Below are 23789 nucleotides of genomic sequence, written 5' to 3'. Positions count from 1 at the left end.
GACCCCACATCAGTGCAGGGAGTGGGGCTCCCCATGAACCCACAAGCTCCTGTTCGAGTTCCCCGGAGCCACCGCTCCAGAGCCGAGGCCCCTGGCGGCCACACCTCAGCTGACTGGACTCTGACAAATGACTGCTTGGCAGCCTACTTTCAGCCTAACTAGTGGCTTGACCTGGGCCAGCTGGCGTGACCTTGAACGATGTCCTGAACTTCATGTGGCAACTGCCCTGCCTTATCTTGCAGGGAGCCTCTGGCTCACTCACGGGCAGCCTGAGGTTAAGCAACTACCCAAGGGCACCCAGCACAGCGACCCAATTCAGCGTTTGGATTGAGGTGGCTCTGTCACCAAAGGCTGTCACATAACAGGGGCGCCCTGCTCCCGCCGATGGGGAGGATACCCACACGTGCCCCTGAAGGCACACGGAGGCCACCTCCACAGCTCAGGGCCGGCGCCCACATCCTCCAAGAGCAGAGCTGCGGGGGCCAAGGAACTCGATCCACCCTTGACAGCTGGGCTCACACCGCCCACCCTGTGGACCCAGCTCACAACCAGGGCGCCAGGGAGACACGGCTTTGGCAGATGGGAGAGGGAGCGGTTCTCCTGCAGCAGGCCTATGGGCAGGGGGTTGCTCAGGAATAGCTAGACATTCGAGCACTCCAGGGAGAAGGTGACACGGTCCCTAAGCATGCCCGCCCTAACCCTTCCCGACACCCGCGGGGACCCAAGCAGGATGCGCTAAGACAAAGTCCAGCCTGGCACGGCCTTGCAGAGCGCGGGAGAGGGCGCTACTCTACTCCGCCACCTGCCGCCGCGGCCCCGCGCGCCCCCGACCTTCGCTCCTCCCGGCGCGCGCTCGCTTGCCTGCTTCCTGCAGCCGCCGCCGGGGCCATGGCGACCTGCTTGCGGCTGCGGAGCTGCGGGGCCCCGCGCCTCCGACCGGCGCTTCTCGGCCGCGGCCGCCGCCCCGGCGCCGGATGCTGGGCGCCCCGGCCCGCCGAACTCCGTGCCTACGCCCCGGGCCTGGGCGGCCTCCCCGCGGCGCTGCTGCGCACCGACAGCTTCGTGGGCGGCCGCTGGCTCCCGGCTACCGCCACCTTCCCCGTGCTCGACCCGGCCAGCGGTGCCGAGCTGGGCCGGGTGGCCGACTGCGGGGCGCCCGAGGCCCGCGCCGCCGTGCGCGCCGCCTACGATGCTTTCTGCAGCTGGAGGGGCGTCTCGGCCAAGGTGAGTGAGCCCCGCGAGCTTGGCCGTCCCCGTGAAACCAGCCCGTCCCGGGTTGGCATGGCACACACCACGAGGAGTCACATAAACAAGAAACGAGACTCTGGACAAATAAGTTTGGAGCCCGGGCTTCGCACCAAGCACTGTGCCAGACGCTGGGGACACGGCCCGGCCCGGGAGGCCACACACGTCAGCGCGCCGGGAGGGGAGTGTCAGCGGCTCCTAGGGGCACCTGCCATGGTCCTAGGCTGCGGGGAGGCCACGCAGAACGCTGCATCCCGGCTCAGGGAAGGTGGGATGAGCACTTCGGGCTACAGCCACGCCACAGGGAATGAATGGGGTGAGCTGGGCTGTAGAAAGCTTTGTGGGGAGTGAGGGGGTCATCCGGGACCACCCTGTAGGTTTTCAGACAAATGGGGAAAGACTGCTGTGGGCTGACCTAGAGACACGGGGCATTGGCAGTGGGGTGCGCGATGGGGAGACTAGAGCAAGAAGAAAACTGAGATCGTCTTCCTTTTCCATTTACCACATGGCACCTGGAGCCAGCTGGTGGAAGCACCTCCTGCCTGCCCTTCAGCACCCAGCAAGGAGGCCCGGGTGTAGGAGTCGGTGCTCATCCACCCACGGATGCGCACCGAGCGCCCAGGTGCCCTGTACTGCTGGTGGTGGGCCCCCAGCAAGCGGGTTCTGCCTTTGTGGTGCTCCCCTGGGGCAGAGGGGCACGGGGCGGGGGGGGGGGCTCTCCCCTGCACACCACATATCTGATATCCAAAGCAGGGCAGTGGTGAGAAGCGGGTGCCTGGCGGGCTGAGAGGCTTGGGCAGAGGGAAGGGCAGGGTGCAGGGCTGAGCAAGGGCAGTCCAGCTCCGTCGCTGCCAGAAAGGACCCCAGACGGGCAGCTTACCCAGCAGACGCGCACCCCGGTTGTGGAGGCTGCACGCCTGAGCTCCAGCCGTGGGCTGGGTTCCCCTGAGGCTCTCCCCGTGGCCTGGCCGTCTCCTCCCCAAATCCTGTGTCGGGGTCCTGATGTCTTGTAAAGACACCCACTCTTCCCCGCTCTCCCCTCTGCACGCTCACGTGCCGCCTGGTCCCGAGTTCTAGCTCATGTGTGACTTCTGCCAGTGAGCCTCCCCCCACCTCTGCTTTGCCTCCCACCAGTCCAGGTCATGCCTTGTCCCCTGGAGGAGTTCAGGGACCAAGGGAGCTGACTCTGACCAACCTCACAAGCCAGGGCCCGAGTTCCCACGTCCACTGCCACAAAAATAGTGAGCTATTGTGACACCAGGGCACAAGCTGGTCGTCCCACAGTTCTGGAGGGTACGCTCCCTTGGGAGGCCCTTGGGGTCCTCTCACCTCCTCTGGTGACTAAACGCTGTGCTCAATCCTGGGCTGGAGCCCCCGAGTGCTCCCACCTCTCTCACAGCCATCCCAGGGATGATACTGGGCCCCCCCGGAGAGTTCAGGGTTGTCTCCTCAGCCAAGATCCTTAACCCACCTGTAAAGTCCCTTCTCCCTCTGAAGTAACCTGCTCACAGGTTCAGGGGCTGAGCGTAGGCACGGGGGGCAGGTGAGCATGGGATGCAGGTAAGCACGGGGGGGCAGGTGAGCATGGAATGCAGGTAAGCACGGGGGGCAGGTGAGCATGGGGCGCAGGTCGTCATTGGGCCCGCCACAGCTGAGCCCGGCACCTGCAGTGTGGGTTCCTTTCAGGGCCCAGAGGGGGAAACACTGTACAGGGTGGGTGAGGAGATGGGCTGAGGGGGCTCCTAGCTCACCATCCTCACTTCAGTCCTGCTGGGGGGGCCTAGGGTCAGAGAGCCCTATGACACCACCCATTGGAGCCTCCCAGGACCCCGGAGTCTCACTCACAAAGGCTGCCCTGCTCCCGGGCTGCACCACCACCACCTGCATGCTGGAGCACACAGCAGACATGTGTCCTTAGCTGGCCAGCCAGGACCCAGGCATCCAGGTGTGGGCAGGGTCGGCTCCTTCAGGGGCAGGCTGGGCGGGAAGGGCCTCCCCCAGGCCTCTCGCCTCGTGCCCCCCCCAGCACCTGCCCTCCGTCTGTGCCCACACTCCCCCTTTCTGTGTGACACCAATCACACCAGGCTGGAGCCCACCCTGACGACACTGTGTGACTTGACGACCTCTGTGAAGGCCCCATCTCCACACTGGGTCCCAGTCTGCCAGGCTGGGGGTCAGGGCCCCTTCCTGTCTCCTTTGGGGGCCACAGCTAACGCGTCACACAAGGTTCATGTGAGAGTGACCCCACTGCTGGTTTCTGGGTTTGGCCGGGCCAGGTCACCCCCTGCTGTCCACCCTCTCAGGGAAGTGTGGGCCCCAATCCTGCCGGCTGGCTCCTCCAGGATTTAATTTCTTTCTCTGAGCCCGGCCTGGAGATTGGGGTCTTCCACTGGGAGCTGCAACAGCCTGGCCTGTGGCCACTGCTCGCCCGCCTGGGGCTGGGCAGCTGCTGGAGGGCCGTTGTTTGAAGAGAACTGGGTGCCTCTTTTCTGGGGGTAGCGATGTAGAAGCCTTCACCTCAACAGCGCCCTCAGTGGGACACGCATGATCACACGGCTTCTTGTCCAAGACAAGTAGGGCATAGGCCCTCTGCTCCCAGGTGCAGTGAGGGCGGGACTGAAGCCTCACACCTGCTGCCCAGCCCGGCTGGACGGCAGCCCCACAGGCCGCGGAGAGGAGCCCAGCGATGCCTCTCCGCTGCAGGGACACCTCCCTGTTCCGTGCCAGCAGCTGCGCTCCGGGGCACTTGTGTCTCCAGGGGACTGTCTGTGGCCTGGCTGACCTGGACTTGCTGGGCCCGCTTTTTCCTTTTTTAATGGTTTTCCGTAAATGAAGTCCTATTTCAAAAATGTCTATTCTTAGAAACCATTTCTTCCGTAAGCTCTCAATCATCTAGTCTGTCCTTGTATTTGACTTTCAGCATTTGGAAATATTTTTTCACTGTGGACACATAACAAAATTTGCCATCGTAGCCACTTGTAAGTGGACAGCTCGATGGCATGGGGCACACCCGCAGTGTTGTGCCCAGGCTCTCTTCACAGTGTGCAAACCTTTCCTCACGCCACACACACCCAAGTGGGGGACAAGGCCACCCGGCCAGGGAGCTGTTGGAATAAGGACCTGGACGCGAGGATGTTGTGCTGAGACAGAGAAGCCAGCCACAAAGGACAGACGCTCTCTGAGTCCCCTCACCTGGGGTCCCTGGAGGACTCACAGTGCTGGGGACAGAAAGGGGGTGGGGGCGGGAAGTGCTCAGTGGGGACGGCGGTCCAGTTCTGGGGGACGAGAAGTTCTGGAGGCCGGTGGCAGGGAGGGTGGCCCAGCAGTGCGACCGCACTTAGCCCCCACCTGACGCGCACTTGAAAATGGCTGAGAGGGTTTTGTGTATCCGCAGTCATACCAGCTGTGTCCACAGACTCCCTCCCTCATGACCCACGACCGCCCCGCAGCTCTTCCTGAGGCCGGGTCTTTACTTGCTTCTCGAAGGGAGGTCGGCACCTCCCGGGAACGAGCCTGCGGCTGAGACTCCAGGAAGCTGAGGGTTACTGAAGTGTCTCTCGTACACTTGGTGCTTCACTCGCTCTCTACCTTCCTGTCTCTTTTTCAGGAAAGGAGTTCAGTACTTCGGAAATGGTATGACTTAATGATACAAAATAAGGACGACCTTGCCAAGATAATTACGGCCGAAAGCGTGAGTCCGGGGACCTAGCCCTACCCTCAGACACTGCCGGGGAATGTCAGACTGAGGGTTAGGGACGCTGCTGACTTCCGTGCAGCTTTGTGGCTAAAAAATGTGAGTTCCTTGCCTGGGGATTAGCTGTCAGTGAGTTGTGCCAGGCACAAGCTGCTTCTCATTGAAGCCGGGCAGTTATTTTGCTAAAACAAAACCCGCCTGTTCTGATTTGCTCTCCACCGTGTGCAGGAGGCAGGTTTCCAGTGGAGCTGGGTGGCCACGGCTTTCTCCCGCTTCCACTCTTGCTCCGTGTGACCGCTTTGGTTGCCCTGTCCTGTTTCACGCGTGTAAAGGCATGCAGGGGTTTTGCTGTCGCTATGGCCAATTTCACCCCGGTCACCTCGACAAGAAGGTGTCAGAAGGAGAAAAAAGCTGGCAGGCGCGGTTCTGTCCCCTCTAACGTGTGAGCGTCCCTCGAGTGCCGGTGCCGACTGTGCTCCGAGCTCATCCCTGTTGCCCTTCGATTCTGCACATGTCTCGGCAACCCCAGGGGTTTGCGATGGGAGCCTTTCCCACCCCGCTCGCGGCCTTGAATACTGAGAAAGTGCGCCCTGCTGCTGTTCCTGGGAGGCACTGACAGTGCCTTTTCTGCCTGAATTCAGGGAAAGCCGCTGAAGGAGGCGCAGGGAGAAATTCTGTATTCCGCCCACTTCCTGGAGTGGTTTTCGGAGGAAGCCCGCCGCGTGTATGGCGACGTCATCTGCACCCCCGCCAAGGAGAAGCGGGCCCTGGCGCTCAAGCAGCCGCTCGGCGTGGCCGCGGTCATCACCCCGGTACGCGGCTGGAGGGTCGGCAGGGCTTAGGGGAGAGGTTGCTCGCCCCTGTGGTGCTGCCGCCTGGTCCTGGTTTCTGGTCCCTTTGCAGGACGCGGAGGTATGTTTCCTGGTGCAGTAATGGGGGAGGCCAGCCTGCGGGTGGCAGGGGACATGTTCCTGAATGCCCATGCGTGGGTCCTCCCAGGGGCTCTTCTCAGTGGGCACGAAGGCTCCTGCTTGGCACTGCCAAGCACGTCTAAAAGAGCTTCTGGTCTTTATCATTTTTAGAGAGACTTCAGATATGACACATTTGCTCACGTGTCACAGTTCTGAGAAAATGTCATGTGTAGCGTAGGTTACGTGTGTGCCTGGTGCAGCACCTCTGCCCTTGTGGACGGGCTGCAGCAACCGGGTGCCCAGCTTCCTCTTGGCCACCACCTCTCAGAACCCCCACCAGGCCCCACGTTAGCTTCTGCCCGGGGTCGCCGGCTGCTCTCCATGCCCTGTTCCTTCCCACTCAGCACAGTGGCGACAGGCAGCCCCCTGCCGCCCAGGCTCCACTCCAAGCTCACTGCTTCCCAGCTATGTGGGCTTAGGCAAGTCACTTCACTGCTCTGCCTCGGTTTCCCCAAGCCTGCAAGTGAGGATCATAATACCAGCCTCATTGGGTTGTGGTAGGGATTTAATTAACTCTAATTTAACAGTGCCTGCCCCAGAATAGGCAAGTATCTGTCACAGTAGGAGAAGACACTGCCAGTGGAAGTATGTACATGTTGACAGATATCTCTACAGAGAGGAAAGTAGTAAGTTGCTGGCCATTTTCAAAATCACCTTTGCTAATATTTTGTGCCAAAGGGTCAGGAAACTATGGCCCCCAGGCCACACCCCGCCTGCTGCCCATGTTTGACAATAAAGCTTCATGGGGACACGGCCACGTGCAAACTTCCACATCACAACCACAGGGTGTTTGGGTCGGCACCTGTACATCCCACAAAGCCGAACATATTGATAAGTCTGCGACACCTGGTGTAGGTAACTGTACTGTTTTGAATTCTGAAACCACTCCCTGTCTGTAGGAGTCTCTGTCCCAAGCCGCTCGGCGGACGGTGTGGGTGCTCACCGGCTCACCTGTGAGGAGCCGGGAGCTGCCCTGCCCCTCAGCTGTGCGTGGGCCCGGCCGTGACCCCCGCTCACTGCCCCTCCGCCCCCCTCTGTCCACAGTGGAACTTCCCCAGTGCCATGATCACCCGCAAGGTGGGGGCCGCCCTGGCAGCCGGCTGCACCGTCGTGGTGAAACCCGCCGAAGACACGCCCTTCTCAGCCCTGGCCCTGGCCGAGGTGAGCCCTGGCAGAGGGGAGCCTGGCCGCGCACACGGGGATGTGGCCCGGGAGAGAGAAGCCGTGGGAAGCCTCCACCTCGCCCGCATCGCACGCTGGAGGGTGCTGTTTTAACTTGCCAGACGCTGCGCTCAGTCAGCATTTGTCCTCCGAGACAAAACGGTGGAGGGGGGACCTCCGACACCTGGCGGTGGCCCGTGTTTCAAACTGCCCTAAAAGTGATGTCTGTCCATCCTTCTTATTAAGCAGGCAGTCCTTGTGAGGTGACCACACCCGGGCATTTGTCACCTTTGGGGCCTCTCCCTTCTCCAGGTTGGTCTGCAGTTAGATCTTGTCATTCTTCCCCTGTCACTCACAGTAAAATCCAAGCCCCCTACAGTGGCCTTCAGGCCCTAACAGATGCCGCCTGCCTAGCCTCGCTCCCCGCTGCCCTCCCGTCACTGCGGTACCCTTTACGCATCTGCTCCGGCCACTTCGGACCTTGCCAGGCTCGGCCCCGACTCCCCCTGGCCGGAAGGGCTTCCCCGTACTCGAAACCAGGGACCTGACTGCTGTCCCTGTGGCCGTCACCACCCGGCTCCGCTCTCCCCTTGCTGTTCACCCCAGGGCCTGTGGGCGCGTGCCTCAACCTGGGGCCTGGCCGACCCCTCAGGAAGGGCACACGGGACAGCAGCCTGGTGCTGCGGTGACGACCACAGACCCGTTTTCTCTATTTGGTGGCAGTAAATGTGCGCTGTTCGCTTGTGTCAGAGGATGTCGCTCGCGCATCTGTACATCAGTGGGCTCTTTCTGCCTCCGCTGCCACCACGGGCTCCCCCCTCATCTTTAAAGCCTGGCAGTGTGACGTGCGTGCGTCTGTGCTCGGCGGCTCGTTTGGGTCTGTCCTCCAGGTGTGCGGAGTGCTCGCTCAGTCTGTGGGCTCAGGTCTTGAAGTCTGCAGAGCCCGTCCCAGACATGGGGCTCGCTCCCTTCTTCAGGGGCTCCGCCGTCCGCCTGTTGGGGCTTCTTTGTCACCATGTCCTGTACCTTTTTCACCCTCCCCCTAATCTTCCAAGTTACCTGCTTTGTCACTTCTGTGTTTCTTTGGCACTGTTACCTGCTGTGTTGATTTGGTCTCCTGTTCCTTCGTGTCTGCTTTTCATTTCTGGGAAGGAATTCTCGTTCTGTCCTGAGTCCCCTCACCTCACTTCTGAATCTGCTTTCATTCTGATTCATGGTGTCCTTTCAGATCTTGGGACAATTTCCTTACCGCCTCTTCCCGCAGAGGGAGGCACGGTTTCGGACGGTTTGTGGGCTTGTCTTGTTTCTGCTTTGGTTGCCTATGAGGATACTTTTCTGCTCTTTATTCTTTTTTTTGTTTTAATAACGTACAAGATTTGACATCCGTGTCTTTCTGAGCAAGCAGCCTGTTGTTCCAGGAAGTCCGTTTTCCTAACCTCATAGGGAGGCCTGGGCAGCAGGCGTCTTGCCCGTCACGGGCCTTCTTGGGTCCCTCGCGCCTTCCTGCTGTTTGCAGCGTCAGGCAGTCCCAGCCGCTGTTCCCAGGCGGCCTGCTCCCACTCCTCGGACACCTGTGGGCTGTTGGGGCCCTGCCATCAGACGTGTCGACAGCGTGTCGTCTCGCTATCAGTGGCACATTCCCACCCACGTGTAATCTGCAGTCGGTGGAGACTGTGTGTCGGCCAGCGTGTTGTGTAGTGTCCGCCCATCGGCCGCACGGCCAGGTGGCAATGCCTGGGGCTGCCCATCTGGACCCGCAGCGAGCTCCCCGAACACCCGCCTCCTCTGGAGCCAGTGTTGTGCCTGGACCAGCATGGGGCTCTTACTGTCATTGCAAGACGCCCTCAGTGGTGGCCGCCAGGGAACTTCAAAGACGAGGCCTGTTACTCACAGGTCCCCGAGGGCCGCACGGCCAGGTTTTACAGGTTCGCTCTTTGTTGGTGGGTTTAAAACATCATCACAGGAAGGTCACACGAGGGCCCACGCGGTCGGTTTTCATGTCAGCCAGGGCTGCTAACAGGAAGGGAACCTCCCAGGCGGGGGCGGGGGTGGCTCTGTCTCATCACAGGGCTGGCAGGTGCTTATCTGAGAGGCCTGAGGCAGGCCGGCCACCAGCCTGATGAAAACAGCTGTCGGGCACTCACACCACCTCTGTCTGGTAAACACCGTCTCGGGTGTTTGGGGCGGCTTCCCCACTGCTCCTCCTGTCTTTACGAGGGGTCAGAGGGACCGAGAAACTGGGCTGTTCCTGCCATTTTCCCAGGCTCCGGGTCAGATCTGTGTGGGGAACTCCCTGCTGGTGGGATTCGGAAGTTCATGTAATTCAGGCCACACCTCGTCCAGAGAGCTCCGCAGAGCAGGCAGCAGAGGGCTGGCCGCTGGTGCTGATCCTCCCGGCGTGGCCATGGAGGCCCGCCCCTCACCACCTGTGCACAGGGCTGCCTGCACACAGTAGGGCTCAGTGAGTGCTCTCACCACGCTGTCCCCTTTGATCCTGCAAGTGAACCGGAACCTGATTCTTGAACTCTCCTCCGATCTTTCCTAGGAAACGAGGCCAAGGTTGTCCTTTATCCTTTAACAGCAGGTGGCACTGAAACGTGCACCCTAAGCACTTTTATCCGAATGCTGTGTAACGACACAGTCATACCGTGTGGGCACGAACAAGAATCTCATTTCAGTCCCAAATGCACTCTGATCCTGTCCCCAAAGTCAGCTCAGTTTTTTCCTTTACTTCTTGGATTGACTTATGGATTTCTTTCTCTCTTCCGTTCTCTCATTTCCGCCGCGTGTCTGCTGCTCCTCTCCACAGCTCGCAAACCGGGCCGGCGTCCCTCCCGGGGTCTACAACGTCGTGCCCTGCTCCCAGAAGAAAGCCAAGGTCGTGGGGGAAGCACTTTGCACTGACCCTCTCGTGTCCAAAATTTCCTTCACTGGCTCAACAGCCACCGGAAAGGTATGTGACTCAGGAAGACAGGCCATTCCAGCATTTTCTCTCTAGAGCCTCTAACGTGCTCTCTGGCCACCCCGCAGGGACGGTCCCACAGAGCATGACAGCTCCGTCAGTCACAGTCGGGCCTGGTCGCCTCCAGAGAGACACTGGGTGGTGGGCGGTCTTCATGGGGGCTGGACACAGGTTCCTAGCTGACAACAAACTTCCCAGGGGAGTTGGGTGGCGAAGGTTCCCTTAGTTGTTGTATGCGAGGTGGCCGGGAGCCAAACATCTGTCTCAATTCTGGAACGCAGGATTCTTTCATGAGCTAGAATTAACAATTCCAGAAACCCCCAGTGGGTGTTGAAATGGATGTCTTAGCATTAAATGAAAATTGTATATAGTATACGGTACTTAGAGAAACAAAAAGGACTTAAGTGTTTGAAAGAGCAAAGGGGCAGGCGGAACAAGCTTCTATATCTGGCGTTTTCCTGCTTCCGCACCTGTGCGTGTTCCTGCCAGACCCGCACGCGGGCTCCTCAGATGGAGCAACCTGACCTAGTCTGCGAGTGTTTGCGACGCTGGTCGAGTCCAAACAACACGAGCGGTGGGAGGGGTAGTCCCGGCCGTAGTCACTTGTGCGCTGAGCCCAAGCACGGTGCTCTGGGAGCTGACCACCCCTGTGCCAGCCGCAGGGACTGGAGACCCGTCAGCTGTTCGGCTGGGGGAGGGGACCCTGCAGTGCCAGCCTCCTTGGAGGGTCCACATGCCACTGGGAAGTGGTTGGAGGAAAGAAAGGACTGGCTGGGAAAGAGCGTTGTGAACTTGGCCGTCGGAGGCACAGACGTTCCCAGGATGCGGCCCAAAGGCCAGCAACGCGTGGCTTCTCACTTTGCTCAGCAGACGGTCACCATCTGACGGCCCCCAGGACATTGCTGACCATGCTCCCGCCCAGTCCAGCTCGCCTCTTAAATTACTGACCTGGGACAGCATTTCTTCCAGGAGAGGGACAGGGGCCACTGAAGAGGGAGCAGCTGCTCCAAGCTGATCTCCGCAGAGAACCAGTGGCTGGGCGCCTGACCCTCAGACACAGTCTGGCCTCTAACAGAGTCCCCGATGGGGCCTGTTCTGGAGCTGCCAGCCCTGCCCCTGCCCCATCCAGGGGACTACCCCACCGGGGTAGCCAAGGAGACAGCAGCCGTTTACAGCACAGAACAGCTCATCTCGTCCTGCACCTAGAAAGGATCCCCCGAGCAGAGGACAACAGACTCGTAGGCTGACCAGTGACGCGGGACAAGTGGCCCGGCACAGGGGCAAGCTGGGCAGTCCAGCCCTCTCCCAGGCTTCGGGAGCTGAGGCCCAGAGGTCTGCAGCGGGGACCAGAGCGGACAGGGTGCCTCACGAGATGACAGCTGTGCAGGCTCAGCACCCATCCTGAGGACCAAAGGGAAGGACACGCGGGTGGAGGGAAGACACCGCAAGACGCTTCTGTGCCCAAGGCTGGGTGGAGGCAGGGGACCCACCGCGAGCGAAGCCAGGAGGACCAATGGCCCGGCACAGAGCATTTCTTAAAAATCAAAACAAATACCTAGCCTGAGTCCAACACTGAAAGGTTTAATCTTAAAGCCTGCACTGCCCTGTGGGACATTCCAACGCGAGGACCGCTGCTGCTGTGTAACTGCTGGAATGCCCCCCCGGGACACCCAGAGTGCTGCGGCAGAGTCCTCTTTCCAGCCGTGGATTTTCACCAAGAAGGGCCCCATCACAAACCCTGTGCCCTCAGCGTGCACCGCTGGGGGCCATTCCTAGCGTGATCTTGGGCTTGTGACCACTGTCCTCTGGCTGGACCGTCCGGGGTCCCATCTCTCCTGTGGCTGTGACTGGACAGAGACCTGCCCCCCGTGGTCCTGCGCAGCTTTCCTGGCCCATGAACACCTCTTACCGGGTATTCAAAGCCAGAAAGGCTTCCAGGTGGGCGTTGAGCAATTCTCCTTTCAGACTCATCCTAAGGTGACAGTCGCAGTGTTATGTTTGGTGGTGAGGCCTTGGAAACAGCCTGCACTTCCGTCAGAGGGGCACCGAACGAGTGAGTTGTGGAACAGCCGTGCAAGGGACTACAGTGCAGGCAGGTAACAGAAGGTGCTAGAAAGGCATGTGCCAAGGTGAGGGAACGTTCACACCACGTTGAAGGAGGTATGAAGTGTTGTGACCACGTTAACATGTCTCAGATACGTGGTTCGTGGGGGAGATGACGCAGGTTACAAGCTGTGGACTCCGCCATCCTGTTCTCTTTGAAAACACAGAAGGACATTATGGGGGGTAAGCTACGGGTTCTGGAATTCCGGGTGGTTTCCTCTCATCGCATCACGTGGTTTTGAAGCCTGTCACGTTGACTTTTTGAACAGGCAATGCACTTAATGTGGGTGGTTCAAAAACCCAGATGACAGAAACCTGTGTGCACCGGGAAGTCTCCCCCTGCGCCCCGTCCCCACTCCCTCCCACGTACGACTACGGAATTCCTTTTATTTATGTGTTTTAAATGTTTTATTTATTTTTAGAGGGCAGGGAGGGAGAAAGGAAGGGAAACATCAATGTGTGGCTGCCTCTTGCACGCCCTGAACTGGGGACCTGGCCTGCAACCCAGGCATGTGCCCTGACTGGGGATCGAACCAGCAACCTTTCAGTCGGCAGGCAGCCGTTCAGTCCACTGAGCCACACCAGCCAGGGCAGGAATTACTTCTAGTTTCTCGTTACCTTCCAGGGTGTCTTTGCCACCTACACGCGAAGGAGGACAGATATTCTTGCTGACCCCTTTTCTTGTGTGAAGCAGCATCACCTCTCCCCCGCTGTGCACCTGGTGCCCTTCGCTGTGGGGTCAGTGTCAGCACCGGCGGGGAGCTGACCCTTCGCACACAGCGCCCCCTCTGCTCTGCGTGCAGGTGCTGCTGCACCATGCGGCCGACTCCGTGAAGAGGGTGTCCATGGAGCTGGGCGGCCTCGCCCCGTTCATTGTGTTTGACAGCGCCGACGTGGACCGGGCCGTGGCGGGCGCCATGGCCTCGAAATTCAGGAACTCCGGGCAGGTGAGTCCCGCCGCAGCATGCTCCAGGGCCCGTGTGTGTCTGTGGTGTACGAAGGTCCTACCACCTTACTCGTCTCAAAGGAATCACCTTTCGGTTCCTTCCGTGGTCCATTCTTCTTCTTCCACTTTTTCAGCAAGGACTTAGTAAGCGCCCTCTCTTTGCAGGGATGATGTAGACACGTGGAGGCTCCCAGGAGAAATAAGGTGGAGCCTCTGCTTCAAGGAACTTCCTGGACCGCAGAGGCCTTTCATCAAATTGTTCTGTCTCTTCCACTGCTCCCTGAACCCGGTGGCTGTCGGTCTGCCCCACGGGGCTTCTCGGGACTGAGCAGCTGGCATCATCTCCTAGACTCACAACCCCGGGCAGCTGGGCTCTGAGCCCATGGCCCGCAGGAAAGGAGGGAGGAGAGTGTTGAGATGGCGTCTGGAAAAACTCCAGACCCTGCTGCCTAGGTCTCCTGCTTCCTGGGATGGTAGGCATGACCGGCCGCCTCGGCAGGGTACACCCCCGGGTGTCCCGGCCGCCACAGGGAGAGAGGCGGCTGACCTCACTCGCCTTTACAGGAACCCCGGCAATGTTCAACATCAGCTGATCCAAACCCCGCATGCCACGGGTGGGGACGTGAGACTTGAGAAAGACCTGAGGTCCCACATCTTTGAGTGACGACCCCAATTCTGCTAAGGAGCTAGGACCGTAAACGTGGGGTCCTGTCTCCCCCGTTCTACCCTAGCTGTTGCTGGGATCCTGGTTTTTTACAAAGTATCCGTACACACTGTCTTAAAGCACCATCAGCAAGCGGTTTTAAATGTATCCCAGAAACAACAAAAACTCCTGAAAGGTTACACATTTCACCTATTTGTCACAGTATAATATTCTACGTTAATTAGTTTTACCCTTGTTTTGGCCTTTGGTACTTGGTTTTTCCTAAACAAGCTGTATCAGTCAGCAGCTCGTTTTACAGTGGGGTGTTTCCTTCAACAATGTGTACCCTTCAGATTTCCACAATGAAGCCACAACTTCTGGGCATGTTGCTCTCAGCCAATAAAAATGCATCGGACACAAAGTTATCTATATACTTGTTTCCACTAGAAAAACACACGATTAAGAAAAATCACCAAGTTTTTCAGTGGTAACTCTATTTCCTGTAGTATGGTTATGTAACTTGAAAACATTAGGTCTAACAGGAAGGAAGCCAGGGTCCTCCCAATAATTCAGCTGGCGTGGAAAATGGTCTTGTGTCCGTGTTCAGGGTGTCAGGTCAGCGGGCACCCGGGAGGTCCGGCCTGAGGGTGCCCGCAGCCTTGGACCCCCGCCCTCTGGCCCGTCACTGCAGCACCACTGCCCCCAGGGGTGGTTTTCAGGGCGCATTTCCTGGTTTCATAATGACGTATTCAAGCCACTCAAAAAGGGTCAGGTTAGCTGCCCTTCCATCTTTACATACAGATATTTCTCTGCATGTTAGCCGCGGAGTGTGGAGCTGCCAGGGGTGGAGGGGCTGTGCACCCCTGGGGAGGGTGACAGCAGGTGGCCCGAGAGCCCGGGGAGGCGTCTGCAGGCAGATGGAGCAGCAGCCATGAGTGTATCAGTCAGCAGCTGCCCACGCTCCGCTCACCGGGTCTGCTCTCCTCTGTCTAGACTTGTGTCTGCGCGAACCGCTTCCTGGTGCAGAGGGGCATCCACGACTCCTTTGTGAGCAAGTTTGCCGAGGCGATTAAAACCAGCCTGCGCGTGGGCAATGGCTTCGAGGAGCGAACGACTCAAGGCCCGTTAATCAACGAGAAGGCGGTAGAAAAGGTAGGCTCGCTTGCTGTCTGCTCCATTTCACATGGTTCCATCGAAAGCTTAACTAGCAGAAGCCACCGCGGTAAGCTGCCCTGTATGGCTCTTTTGGAAACAGGGAAGTCACAAAAACCGAACTTCTGCCTGTTCACGTGGTCATGTGGCATCCTCTGGTTGCAAGCTTTCCAGCCTGTCGTGACACTGAGTCCCCAACAGATGCCACTTCAGATCTGTGCTCCCTGTTCTCTGACGGTGGTGATCAGGCCATCCCTCACTGCCCAGGAATTAGGATGTTGAAATGCAATTCTTTAATTTCCCAAAAGGGAAGGCCGGCCGGCTTTAGTTTTGAGATGTCTTCAGATTGAAAGATTTCGCCCATTGTCCCGTAGAATGAATGAAAAGGAAACCCCAGATAGAGTCTGTAAAACGTTAGGACGTCAGGAATGTAAAAGAAGGTCCTAGAGGCTCCCAGAGGGGAAGCTGCTTACAGGGAAGTGAGACGCAGCTGTGAACCGAGCTCTCCACCAGCAGCTGCGCTAGTGGAGCGGTGCCCCCTCGTTCCGAAGGGGGGACTGGATCCAAGCTCCGCCACAGCCGACACCAGGTGGCACGTCAGACACACGGGCAGGAAGCTCCAACTGTGAACCACGTCCAGCGCACCTGTTTCAGAACGAAGTCCAGGAAGGAGGACAACCTGGGGTCCCAGGCCCAGGGACTCACCCAGGAACACAGACAGCAGATCTCGGACAACAGCTGAGCTGGCAGGCCTGGGGGGACCCGGCCAAGGGGGACGTGGCAGAGCAGGGAGGGGCACCCAGGGCCCTCTGCTTGCCTCCCTCTGCAAATCTGGCTCCTCCCACCTGAAGGGACTAGGCTGATTGTTGTCAGCCTGCTTGGGACAGTTTCGGTTTTCTGCTGCTTGCCCTCTCCGAGATTCGGTCATTCCCAAGGGCCCTGCTCTCTCTCATCTCACAGGTGGAGAAACACGTGAGTGATGCCCTTTCCAAAGGGGCTACTGTGGTGACCGGCGGGAAGCGGCATCAACTTGGAAAGAATTTCTTCGAGCCCACCCTGCTCAGCAACGTCACCCGGGACATGCTGTGCTCCCACGAGGAGACGTTCGGGCCTCTGGCACCAGTTATCAAGTAAGATCACCCAGCTGGTGGGAAGACGGAGGGAAGAGGGAGGAAGGAGGAAACCCAGACAGAAACCAAGGTCACAAGCTGTGGGAGGGCAGGCTAGACGGGCAGCTGTGCTGCGCCGGCCCATTTATGATTGTTAAAAACTCGTTCTTATTTCCTACCCAGACCACAGAACTGACCAGGTTCTCCACTTTGCTTGTCTTGCTTTCTGCTGAACTCATTTGTCTTCTCGCCGGAGTGCATCCCTGAAGAGCTTTTTCAAGGGAATCTGTGGGAAATTAACTTTCTGTGACCTTATGTGATCTTTTATCTCGCATTCAAAGCAAATAACAATTTGCCTGGATGCAATTCTAGCTTTTACGCTTAGAAGAGACCTCGCCTTTGTCTGCTTACATCCAGGGCTGTTGTTCAGAAAGCTGATGTCGAGTTCCTGTTCCTGTGAAAGGACTGATCCACTTTCTCTCTGGAGACTTTTGAAACTTCTCATGGTCTCTGACATTCTTACATTTACTGGTGTGGAAGCATTTTCATTCTGAGGCGCCAGTGTCTCCCTTCAACACCTAAAGTGTATGTCTGGTCCTGGGAAATTCTGGGTTATTTTCCAAACATCTCTCTGCTTGCATTTGTTCTTCTCCAGCCTGGAGGAAGCAGATTATACAGAGACACATTTGCTTCCATCCTCCACTGCTCTTGTTGGGTCCCACATCTCTTCATCGGCTCCTGTGCCGCCCAAGAAGCTGCTCCCTCCACCTGCCAGCCCCTTAATCCAGCCCCCACCTCCCACCCCCACTGTGTTCTGAATAGAAGCAATTACCTTTTCATCCTCAGTCTCTGCTACTGGCTCTTCCCCATCACTGGTCCTTCCTGCTTCACTAGCGCCTTCTCTGTGGGTAGTTATCCACCCCCAACTCTGTTCTGTTCCCATTCCTGCCTCCACCAGCTCCGGTGGTGGCTTGTTATCTTTCTGGGTCTTGGAACCTTGGAGGTTTTGTCATCTTCCCCGAGAGCTCATCTTCAGCCCCTTCAAGGGTGAGCAGCCTTGGCTAGTGATGTCTGTCCACCTGGGGGTTGTGCTCCTTCCAGATGCACCCGGAGGGCAGAGGGTGGACTCTCAGGGTGGGAGCCTTTAGCATTTACATCTGGTCTCCACCATGCCCTCTCCGCAGGCGCCCTTCCCTGGAGGGTTTGCAGTTCCCTCTGTGATAGTGGGTCGGGGAGAAGGGGTGTGTGCTGGCTGTGGGGCCCCTGCTGCTTTCCTGCCAGGTGACAAGGGCCCAAGTCTACAGGTCGAAATCACCCGAAACCCCCAGGTGTGAAGGGAGGGAAGGCTCCCCGGAGCCCTGGCGCCCCTCCGAGGGACCACCTCTTGGCCTCTAGAAGTGTCCTGTATATTTGGCGCTCATTGGTGTGGAGGTTTTAAGGCCATGATCCCCTCTCCCCTCCAGCACCAGGAGACCAGAGCTGGTGCTGGGCTGCCTGTGCCGTTTCGTCCAGGGCCGAAGTCACCGTGTCACGTACTTTGTCGGCTTTGCCACCCTCTTGCCAATGGAGCTTATAGGCTATTCTGTCACTGGGAGATGGGCCACTCGGAGAACTTTCTCCTCTTTGCTTTAGTAAAAGGTTTCATCCAGAACGTGACCTTGTTTTCTCAGGGAGCAGAAGGGACAGAGTGGGACCCACCTGTGTCCCTGGACGGGTCAGCTCCACGGCTCCCCTTCACTAGTGGGGTCTGTTCTGACCACACCTGTTCCTCCGGGACAGAGTGGTGGGGGTTCAGTGACACCACCTCCAACATTGTCACTGCTGGTGTTTGTGCGGAGCGGGGACATCAGCCACGCTGCTTTCCTGTTCTCCAGCAGATACACTGGCCCTAGGGGACAGGGCTGGTCATTTGCTGAACAGGGGCTTCTCTTGGGGCCACCCTCCTGGCCACCCCCCCAAAACTGCCTTTTTTCTCCCCTCGAACTGGCCGGGCCCCAGAGGAGCCCAGCCAGCTCTGCCTGGTGCCCCCACTCCTGGGGGATCTCCGAATTTAGGAACTGGGGTGCGTAGAACCTTTTCACCCAGTTACAGCTCTGGGGCAACAGGAAAACGCCATTCGAGTCTTGTCCCAGAAATGGAATGACGGGGCTGGAAGGGCCTGCATGGGGCTTTGGACCGACCACAGTTGCCGTTGGAGCCGGGCCTGCCCCTCCGGATGGCCCTTCCCTACGTTAGGATTGCCTCTGGCGTCGTCACCCGATGGTGTGTGCTCCCAGGAGGTGGCAAGCTCCGCGGTTCTTTTTTAGGGCGTTTTGTTCAACACTGGATGTGCCGCGGGGCGCTGTACAGCAGCCTGTGGCCCACACTGTCCTCGGAGGGGTGAGCCGGGCAGGTGAGCACGCGGGCCTCGACCTCCAGCCCCACAGCCAGTGGTGCTGTGCTGCTCTCTGCGCTGCTCTGGGATGTCTGCAAAACCCATCACGTCCTGCCGTTACTGGGGACGTAAATCAGGAGAAAAGGCCGCTGGTTTTCTCTGCGCCCCCTTCCAGAGTCGGCTGATGATCCACGTTAACTTTGGCAGGTTCGACACTGAGGAGGAGGCTGTGGCGATCGCCAATGCGACTGATGTCGGGTTAGCAGGTAGGTGTCCATCCGGGCTCAGCGCCAGTTGGGTCACCTCTGAGGCTGACGCTGATGTCTGCCTGTGAGAGGCTACCCTGGGTTTGGAGGGCGCCCCACTGGAGCACAAAGGCAGGTCTATGCGGCCCCTGGATGCACACTGGGAGCCCTGGTGAGAGACAGTGGAGTGGGGCGGGGGGAGAGGGGCAGAGCAGTTTGTTCTGGGTGGGAAACCCCACGCAACCCCAAGTCCCCTGTCCTCAGGGGCTGGCTGCCTGGGAGTCATTCTCCCATTCTCCTGGGTCTGGGAGCTGAACATGAGGATGTATGGACTGAGCGGGGCGCATCTGGGTGACACTGTCAACAGCAAGGGGCCGGGACAGAGGTGGTTCTCTCCCGGCGTGGTCTGGAATCTGTGGGTTCTTAACTTCGTGTAAGAAAGATGTCATAACAGGAGTCCAGGTGATTTTGAGAGTGTGTCTATTAAAAACAGGGGCAGGGAAACAAAGGAAGGGTCTGAGATACAAGAGGCAAGTTCACAGCAGCAGGCATGAGCCCAGGCCTGGCGGCCTCAGTCCTTGGGGAAGCAAGCCACAGAGGCAGGAGTGAGCCAGCTGGGCTGCGTGAACTCGGGAGACAAGTTACACAGGCGGAGGGAGGGCGCTCGGAGACAGGTCCAGGGCGCAGCTGGACGAGCGGCCACTGCCCACCGCTGCCCTGGTGGCAAGCCTCCTGGGAGCCTTCAGAGCTCAGGAGAAAGACAGCAAAGATACACACCCGAGGAAAGAATGGGAGGGACGCCCTGGGTCCTCTGTCCCAGGAGGTTTTACCTATTTTCTAAAGGCGGGAATTTCAGGGGAAGTCTCAGGGGAGGATCTCCGTAGAATTTTCACCAGCTTTCAGGTGTGCCCTGTAGGAATCCTGACTCATCAGAGTGAGTGCACAGGTTATCCCCCCTCTGGTTGGTTTCATCTTCAAAGAAGGTCCCTGAAGGGGGCCGGACGAGGTGGGTCCGCCCTGGCAAGGTCTGGAACACGCAAACCAGTTGCTCCTAACTGTCCCGGCTGTGGAAATAAGACCTTGGGATCTCACTGCAAAGTGCTCAGCCAGTTTGGCCAGCTCTCTGTCCCAGTTTCCCCACTCTGCTTGCCAGGGGATTCTCCTAGCTGCCCACCATCCCACCTCACACTATGTCCCCGGCCACCCTGACCAGATCCCCTGTGCGCAGGCGACTCAGCAACTCCGTGTTGAGCGTCCACAGGGAAGTGTGAGGACGGACTCAGCTCTGGCTCTCCAGGAGCCTCCCCCGAGCGAGGGTCCCGCCACAAAGGGGGAGGACATGGCAGGCCGCTGAGAGCAGTGTCCCTCCTTTCCCTTTGTGACGGGGTGAGGGTAGAGAGAACCGTGCCCGCAGACTCTGACTGTGTGGAGACCAGAGGAGGGAGATTCTGGGCGCAGACAACCCAGGGAGCTGAGAAGTGAGAAAGGGAGGGAGGATTTGGTCGGCGAGTTTGGGGAAGACAGCTGGTCACTGGAGTGAGGAGAGGTGACACTGAAAACTGACCGAAAACACCCAGCGTTCAAATGCGCACGAGGAACCTTACTTCCTAATGACAAGGAGTCACTGGAAGGCGTGGGCACAAGTGTCACGTGGGCAGTGGGGCAGAGCTGTGCAGTACAGACCAGGCAGTGGGCCACGGGCACCGGGAGGTGACAGCCACTGTCCTGCTAGGAGACGGTGAGCACACGGCGGGAACAGGAGCAGGAAGACGATGTCCAAGGTTTGACAGGAAGAAAGAGACAGTCTTGACGAGGGTCTAGGTGGGAGCCCGGCCGGCTCCAGGCCTGCGCGATCAGGCAGGCATGGGTGCCGCCCTCAGCTTTAGACATGACCTCGTCAGAGGCTGTTCCACATGCTGGCTGTGTCCTTTCTCCCTGGGACAGGTTACTTTTACTCCCAAGACCCGGCCCAGATCTGGCGGGTGGCGGAGCAGCTGGAGGTCGGCATGGTGGGCGTCAACGAGGGGCTCATCTCCTCCGTGGAGTGCCCGTTCGGCGGCGTGAAGCAGTCCGGCCTGGGGCGAGAGGGCTCCAAGTACGGCATCGATGAGTATCTGGAGGTCAAGTACGTGTGCTTTGGAGGTTTGTAGGGGTCTTCTCTTCAGAAAATGAAGAGGAAGGCTGCCTACAGACATGCCAACATGCCATCCATTGTTCTAAATCAACCCATAGAGTATGTGAATTACGAATTTTGTAAAGCTCATCCAGTCCTCACAATCTTAAACAGGTGGGCTCCTGCCCTGCCCCTGACCTAACTAGGGACCAATGGGGTCCACGTGCCCTGGCTGCGGGCTCCCGGAGAGCCCACCACAGACAGTGTTGTGGGAGGGAAGGCCCGTCACACAGGCTGGCGACTGCCAGGACGTGGGCTCCACACCCTCACATGGCTCCGGAGCTCGGACCCAGAGGAGAGTATCACCTGGCCTACTGCATGCTTCATGCAACCAGAGCTAAGAAGGGTTTTTTATTTCCAAATGGGCGGGGGGGGGGACAACACTGTTTCATGACGCAAGACACTGGCACGGAACTCAGACCTCAGTGTCTGTACACACGACGTCGGTGGACCCACCACACCCCTCCGTTTACTTGCTGCAGAGAGAGTACGGCTCACAGAGCCTCAGACGGCTACCCCGGCTCCTGACCCAGACCAAGGTGGGGAGGGCGGCTTTCCCACACCTCTCAGGCATCGCTTTGTGTCAAAACACCTGCTGTACAAACAGCATCCTGTGGGGATCACTCTGGTGAGCTTTCATGAAGAACCGCCCCCCCGACAACACATGGAACTCAAACGACATTACGCAGGTGCCCGGCTTCCTCAGTCTTGGGGAAGCACTTCTCCATGCCCCACCCCGCGCGCACACAGACAGACCCTGACTTCTGGAGCACACCCGCACCTCTCACCTCTACCCCGTCGAGCGGCTGTCACGAACGATTTCCTGCCAAGTGTTCTTCCCTCCTTCCCCGGCTACCTGTGTTCCCGCGGGGACGCAGCTGCTTCTGTTTCATTGCTGACCCTGTGAGATGTGCCGCGCGATGGCCTTCTCTGAGAGCCGGGCCCAGGGATTTTATTCTTCTTGGGCCACTACCTTAGGCAGCATTTTGCTGGAATCATATTCACGCTTTGCCTCTCTCCATGCTACATGTTGTGGGATAAAACTTGGGAACTAGTTGGAAGTGTGCGGGTGTTATGTGTTTTAAGCAAGCACGCATACTCATGTTGTCCCAGGTTTGATAACTGTGTATGTGTATCGATGTCAGCAGAACTGTGCGTAATTAATAAACGTTGAATTAACAGAATTTCCTGTTCTGGTTTCGGTGTTTTTCTTGCCAGTTCACCATTTGAGTTTGTTTTGGGTATCAGACCCGCTCAGACAGGCATGAGGGGGACCGGGGTGCGCCACTTGGGCATCAGGGTTCTTGGGAGCTGGAGGCGGGTGAGAAGCAGCAGGTGCAAGGGAAGCGGAGGGCCAGAAGGCCCCTGACACTGCAAGGCAGCACGACTTGGGGCACAGCCTTTCCGACCTCACGGCGAGAGCCCCGGACAGCCTCTCCCCGCCCCCGAGGCTGACATGCCGAGTAGACCAAATAAAGAAGAGCTACCTGCAAGCCCCCTAATTGACCATCCGCCCGATGAAATCTCTCTGTGTGTGAAATTATTCTGAAAGGTAAGGAATGACGTGCCATGGCCCAGGTGACAGGGCTTTTCTTCTTTGGTGGCATTTAAATAAGGATGCATTTTACTTAAAATCACTAGCATCTTTGTACCCTTAGGCTTGGAGGGGTTCAGTCACTAAGACAGTCGCCACCAGACACAGGCCACCTGACCTGACAAATCCATGGCAGAAACAGTCGTGCCCGGCTCTGCACGTTTATATTGAAAAGAGACTGCTGCTTTCGTTTGTCTGGAGAAGTTAAGTGGAGAAAACGTAACAGCAAACCCACTCTTTTAAATTATTAAATTACCAAAGCTTTCCTTTAAGTATGTTTAATACCTAAAGATTTTGGCTGAAATACTTTGTAATTCTGATGGGAAATTAGGTCCTAGCTTTGGCATTTTACGTGGCAAAGGTGTGATGAGTCTGTCACCTGCGGTTCTACAGTTTTGACATGGGGTGACATTTCTCGTTTGCACACTGCAGAGGAATTCAGCCGTCTGACGCGTAAGTCTGTAACTGAGTTTATCGCATTTATTTGAAAAGTGATGTAAAATCGTGACACAAACCAAAATTTTACATAGGAGTAACTCCATAGTGTCTGTGGTTGTGGACTTCTTATAATTAATAATTTAAAGCATTGGATAGTGAGCATGCATTGCAGAAATAAATAAACACTACCATTCCTTTTGAAAATTCTTGGGGTTTTTTGGGGGTGGGTGGAGACTGCGTACAATATACTTTTTCTATTATCGTTAAAAACATCAGCCACGCCCTGACCAGTGTGGCTCAGTTGGCTGGGCCTTGTCCTGCAAACAAAAGGGCGCTGGTTCGATTCCTGGTACCTGTCTGGGTTGCAGGTTGAGCCCCACCCAGTCCGGGCACCTGCGGGAGGCAAAGGATCGATGTTTCTCACTTCGATGGTTCTCTCCCTTCCTTGCCCTCTCTCTAAAAATAAATAAAATGTTTTTTTTCAAAAAAGTCACTCACGTTCCTACTAAGCACCGGGAAAAAACACTAATATCTAACCGACAAAAATGTTTAGATGAGTGTCCGCGCAATAGCGCGTTATCACCTTCTCTCTTCACAGATAATGGAGAAAAGGAATGATGAAAAAACCGGTGACTGCTGATCTCAGGTTTCTGCTCCTGATTAGTAGCTTTTTTAAAAAAATTAAATTTACTTTGGAGAGAGACAAACACATGGATTTACTGTTCCACTTATTGATGCATTCACTGGTTGACTCCTGCGTGTGCCCTGACCGGTGATCGAATCCGCGACCCTGGCGCATCAGGATGACACTGACCAACTGAGTGACCCGGACAGAGCTTTGATTAGTAATATCTTGATTCACACCCAGCCCGGGGAGGAAGTGGGCAGGGAAGGAGCGAGGGGCCATTAGAAGGGTGTAAACTTCAGAGCAAGGGGAGGCGACGACATGAACTTGGGGGATGAGAGCGAAGGTGACACC

The 23789-nt window shown here is 57.6% G+C and overlaps 2 protein-coding genes across 5 annotated transcripts in view; one reads left to right on the top strand and one right to left on the bottom strand.

Annotated features, from left to right (window-relative positions):
- GPLD1 (glycosylphosphatidylinositol specific phospholipase D1) overlaps window positions 1-994 on the bottom strand; it is a 32610-nt gene extending 31616 nt beyond the window's left edge. For all 3 annotated transcript variants that reach the window (XM_053915187.2, XM_053915189.2, XM_053915190.2), the window contains exon 1: window positions 862-994. In XM_053915187.2, the coding sequence (XP_053771162.1) occupies window positions 862-890 (29 nt within the window). In that variant the 5' untranslated portion in view covers window positions 891-994. The remainder of the gene's footprint in view (window positions 1-861) is intronic.
- Window positions 889-21962, top strand: ALDH5A1 (aldehyde dehydrogenase 5 family member A1). Of its 2 annotated transcripts, XM_053915192.1 has the most exons (10): window positions 889-1224; window positions 4853-4936; window positions 5581-5751; window positions 6955-7071; window positions 9881-10024; window positions 12940-13083; window positions 14719-14877; window positions 15838-16007; window positions 18568-18626; window positions 20550-21962. In XM_053915192.1, the coding sequence occupies exons 1-10, from the start codon at window positions 889-891 to the stop codon at window positions 20753-20755; spliced, it is 1590 nt and encodes a 529-aa protein (XP_053771167.1). In that variant the 3' UTR covers window positions 20756-21962. The 2 variants fall into 2 exon arrangements, with proteins under 2 accessions (XP_053771167.1, XP_053771166.1); XM_053915191.1 differs by lacking the exons at window positions 18568-18626; window positions 20550-21962 and adding an exon at window positions 18293-18559.
- Window positions 21963-23789: the final 1827 nt, after the last annotated feature.

Source organism: Desmodus rotundus, chromosome 12, assembly GCF_022682495.2.
Source record: "Desmodus rotundus isolate HL8 chromosome 12, HLdesRot8A.1, whole genome shotgun sequence".
Lineage (NCBI taxonomy): Eukaryota > Metazoa > Chordata > Mammalia > Chiroptera > Phyllostomidae > Desmodus > Desmodus rotundus.
This window is presented reverse-complemented; position numbering and strand designations above follow the sequence as displayed.

What these genes read in the sequence shown, in the direction of transcription:
- ALDH5A1 (XM_053915192.1), top strand. Translation starts at nt 889, where the DNA reads ATGGCGACCTGCTTGCGGCTGCGGAGCTGCGGGGCCCCGCGCCTCCGA. An exon ending in GGAGGGGCGTCTCGGCCAAG is followed by an intron (nt 1,225 to 4,852) that starts GTGAGTGAGCCC and finishes TCTCTTTTTCAG; the next exon opens with GAAAGGAGTTCAGTACTTCG. An exon ending in AGATAATTACGGCCGAAAGC is followed by an intron (nt 4,937 to 5,580) that starts GTGAGTCCGGGG and finishes GCCTGAATTCAG; the next exon opens with GGAAAGCCGCTGAAGGAGGC.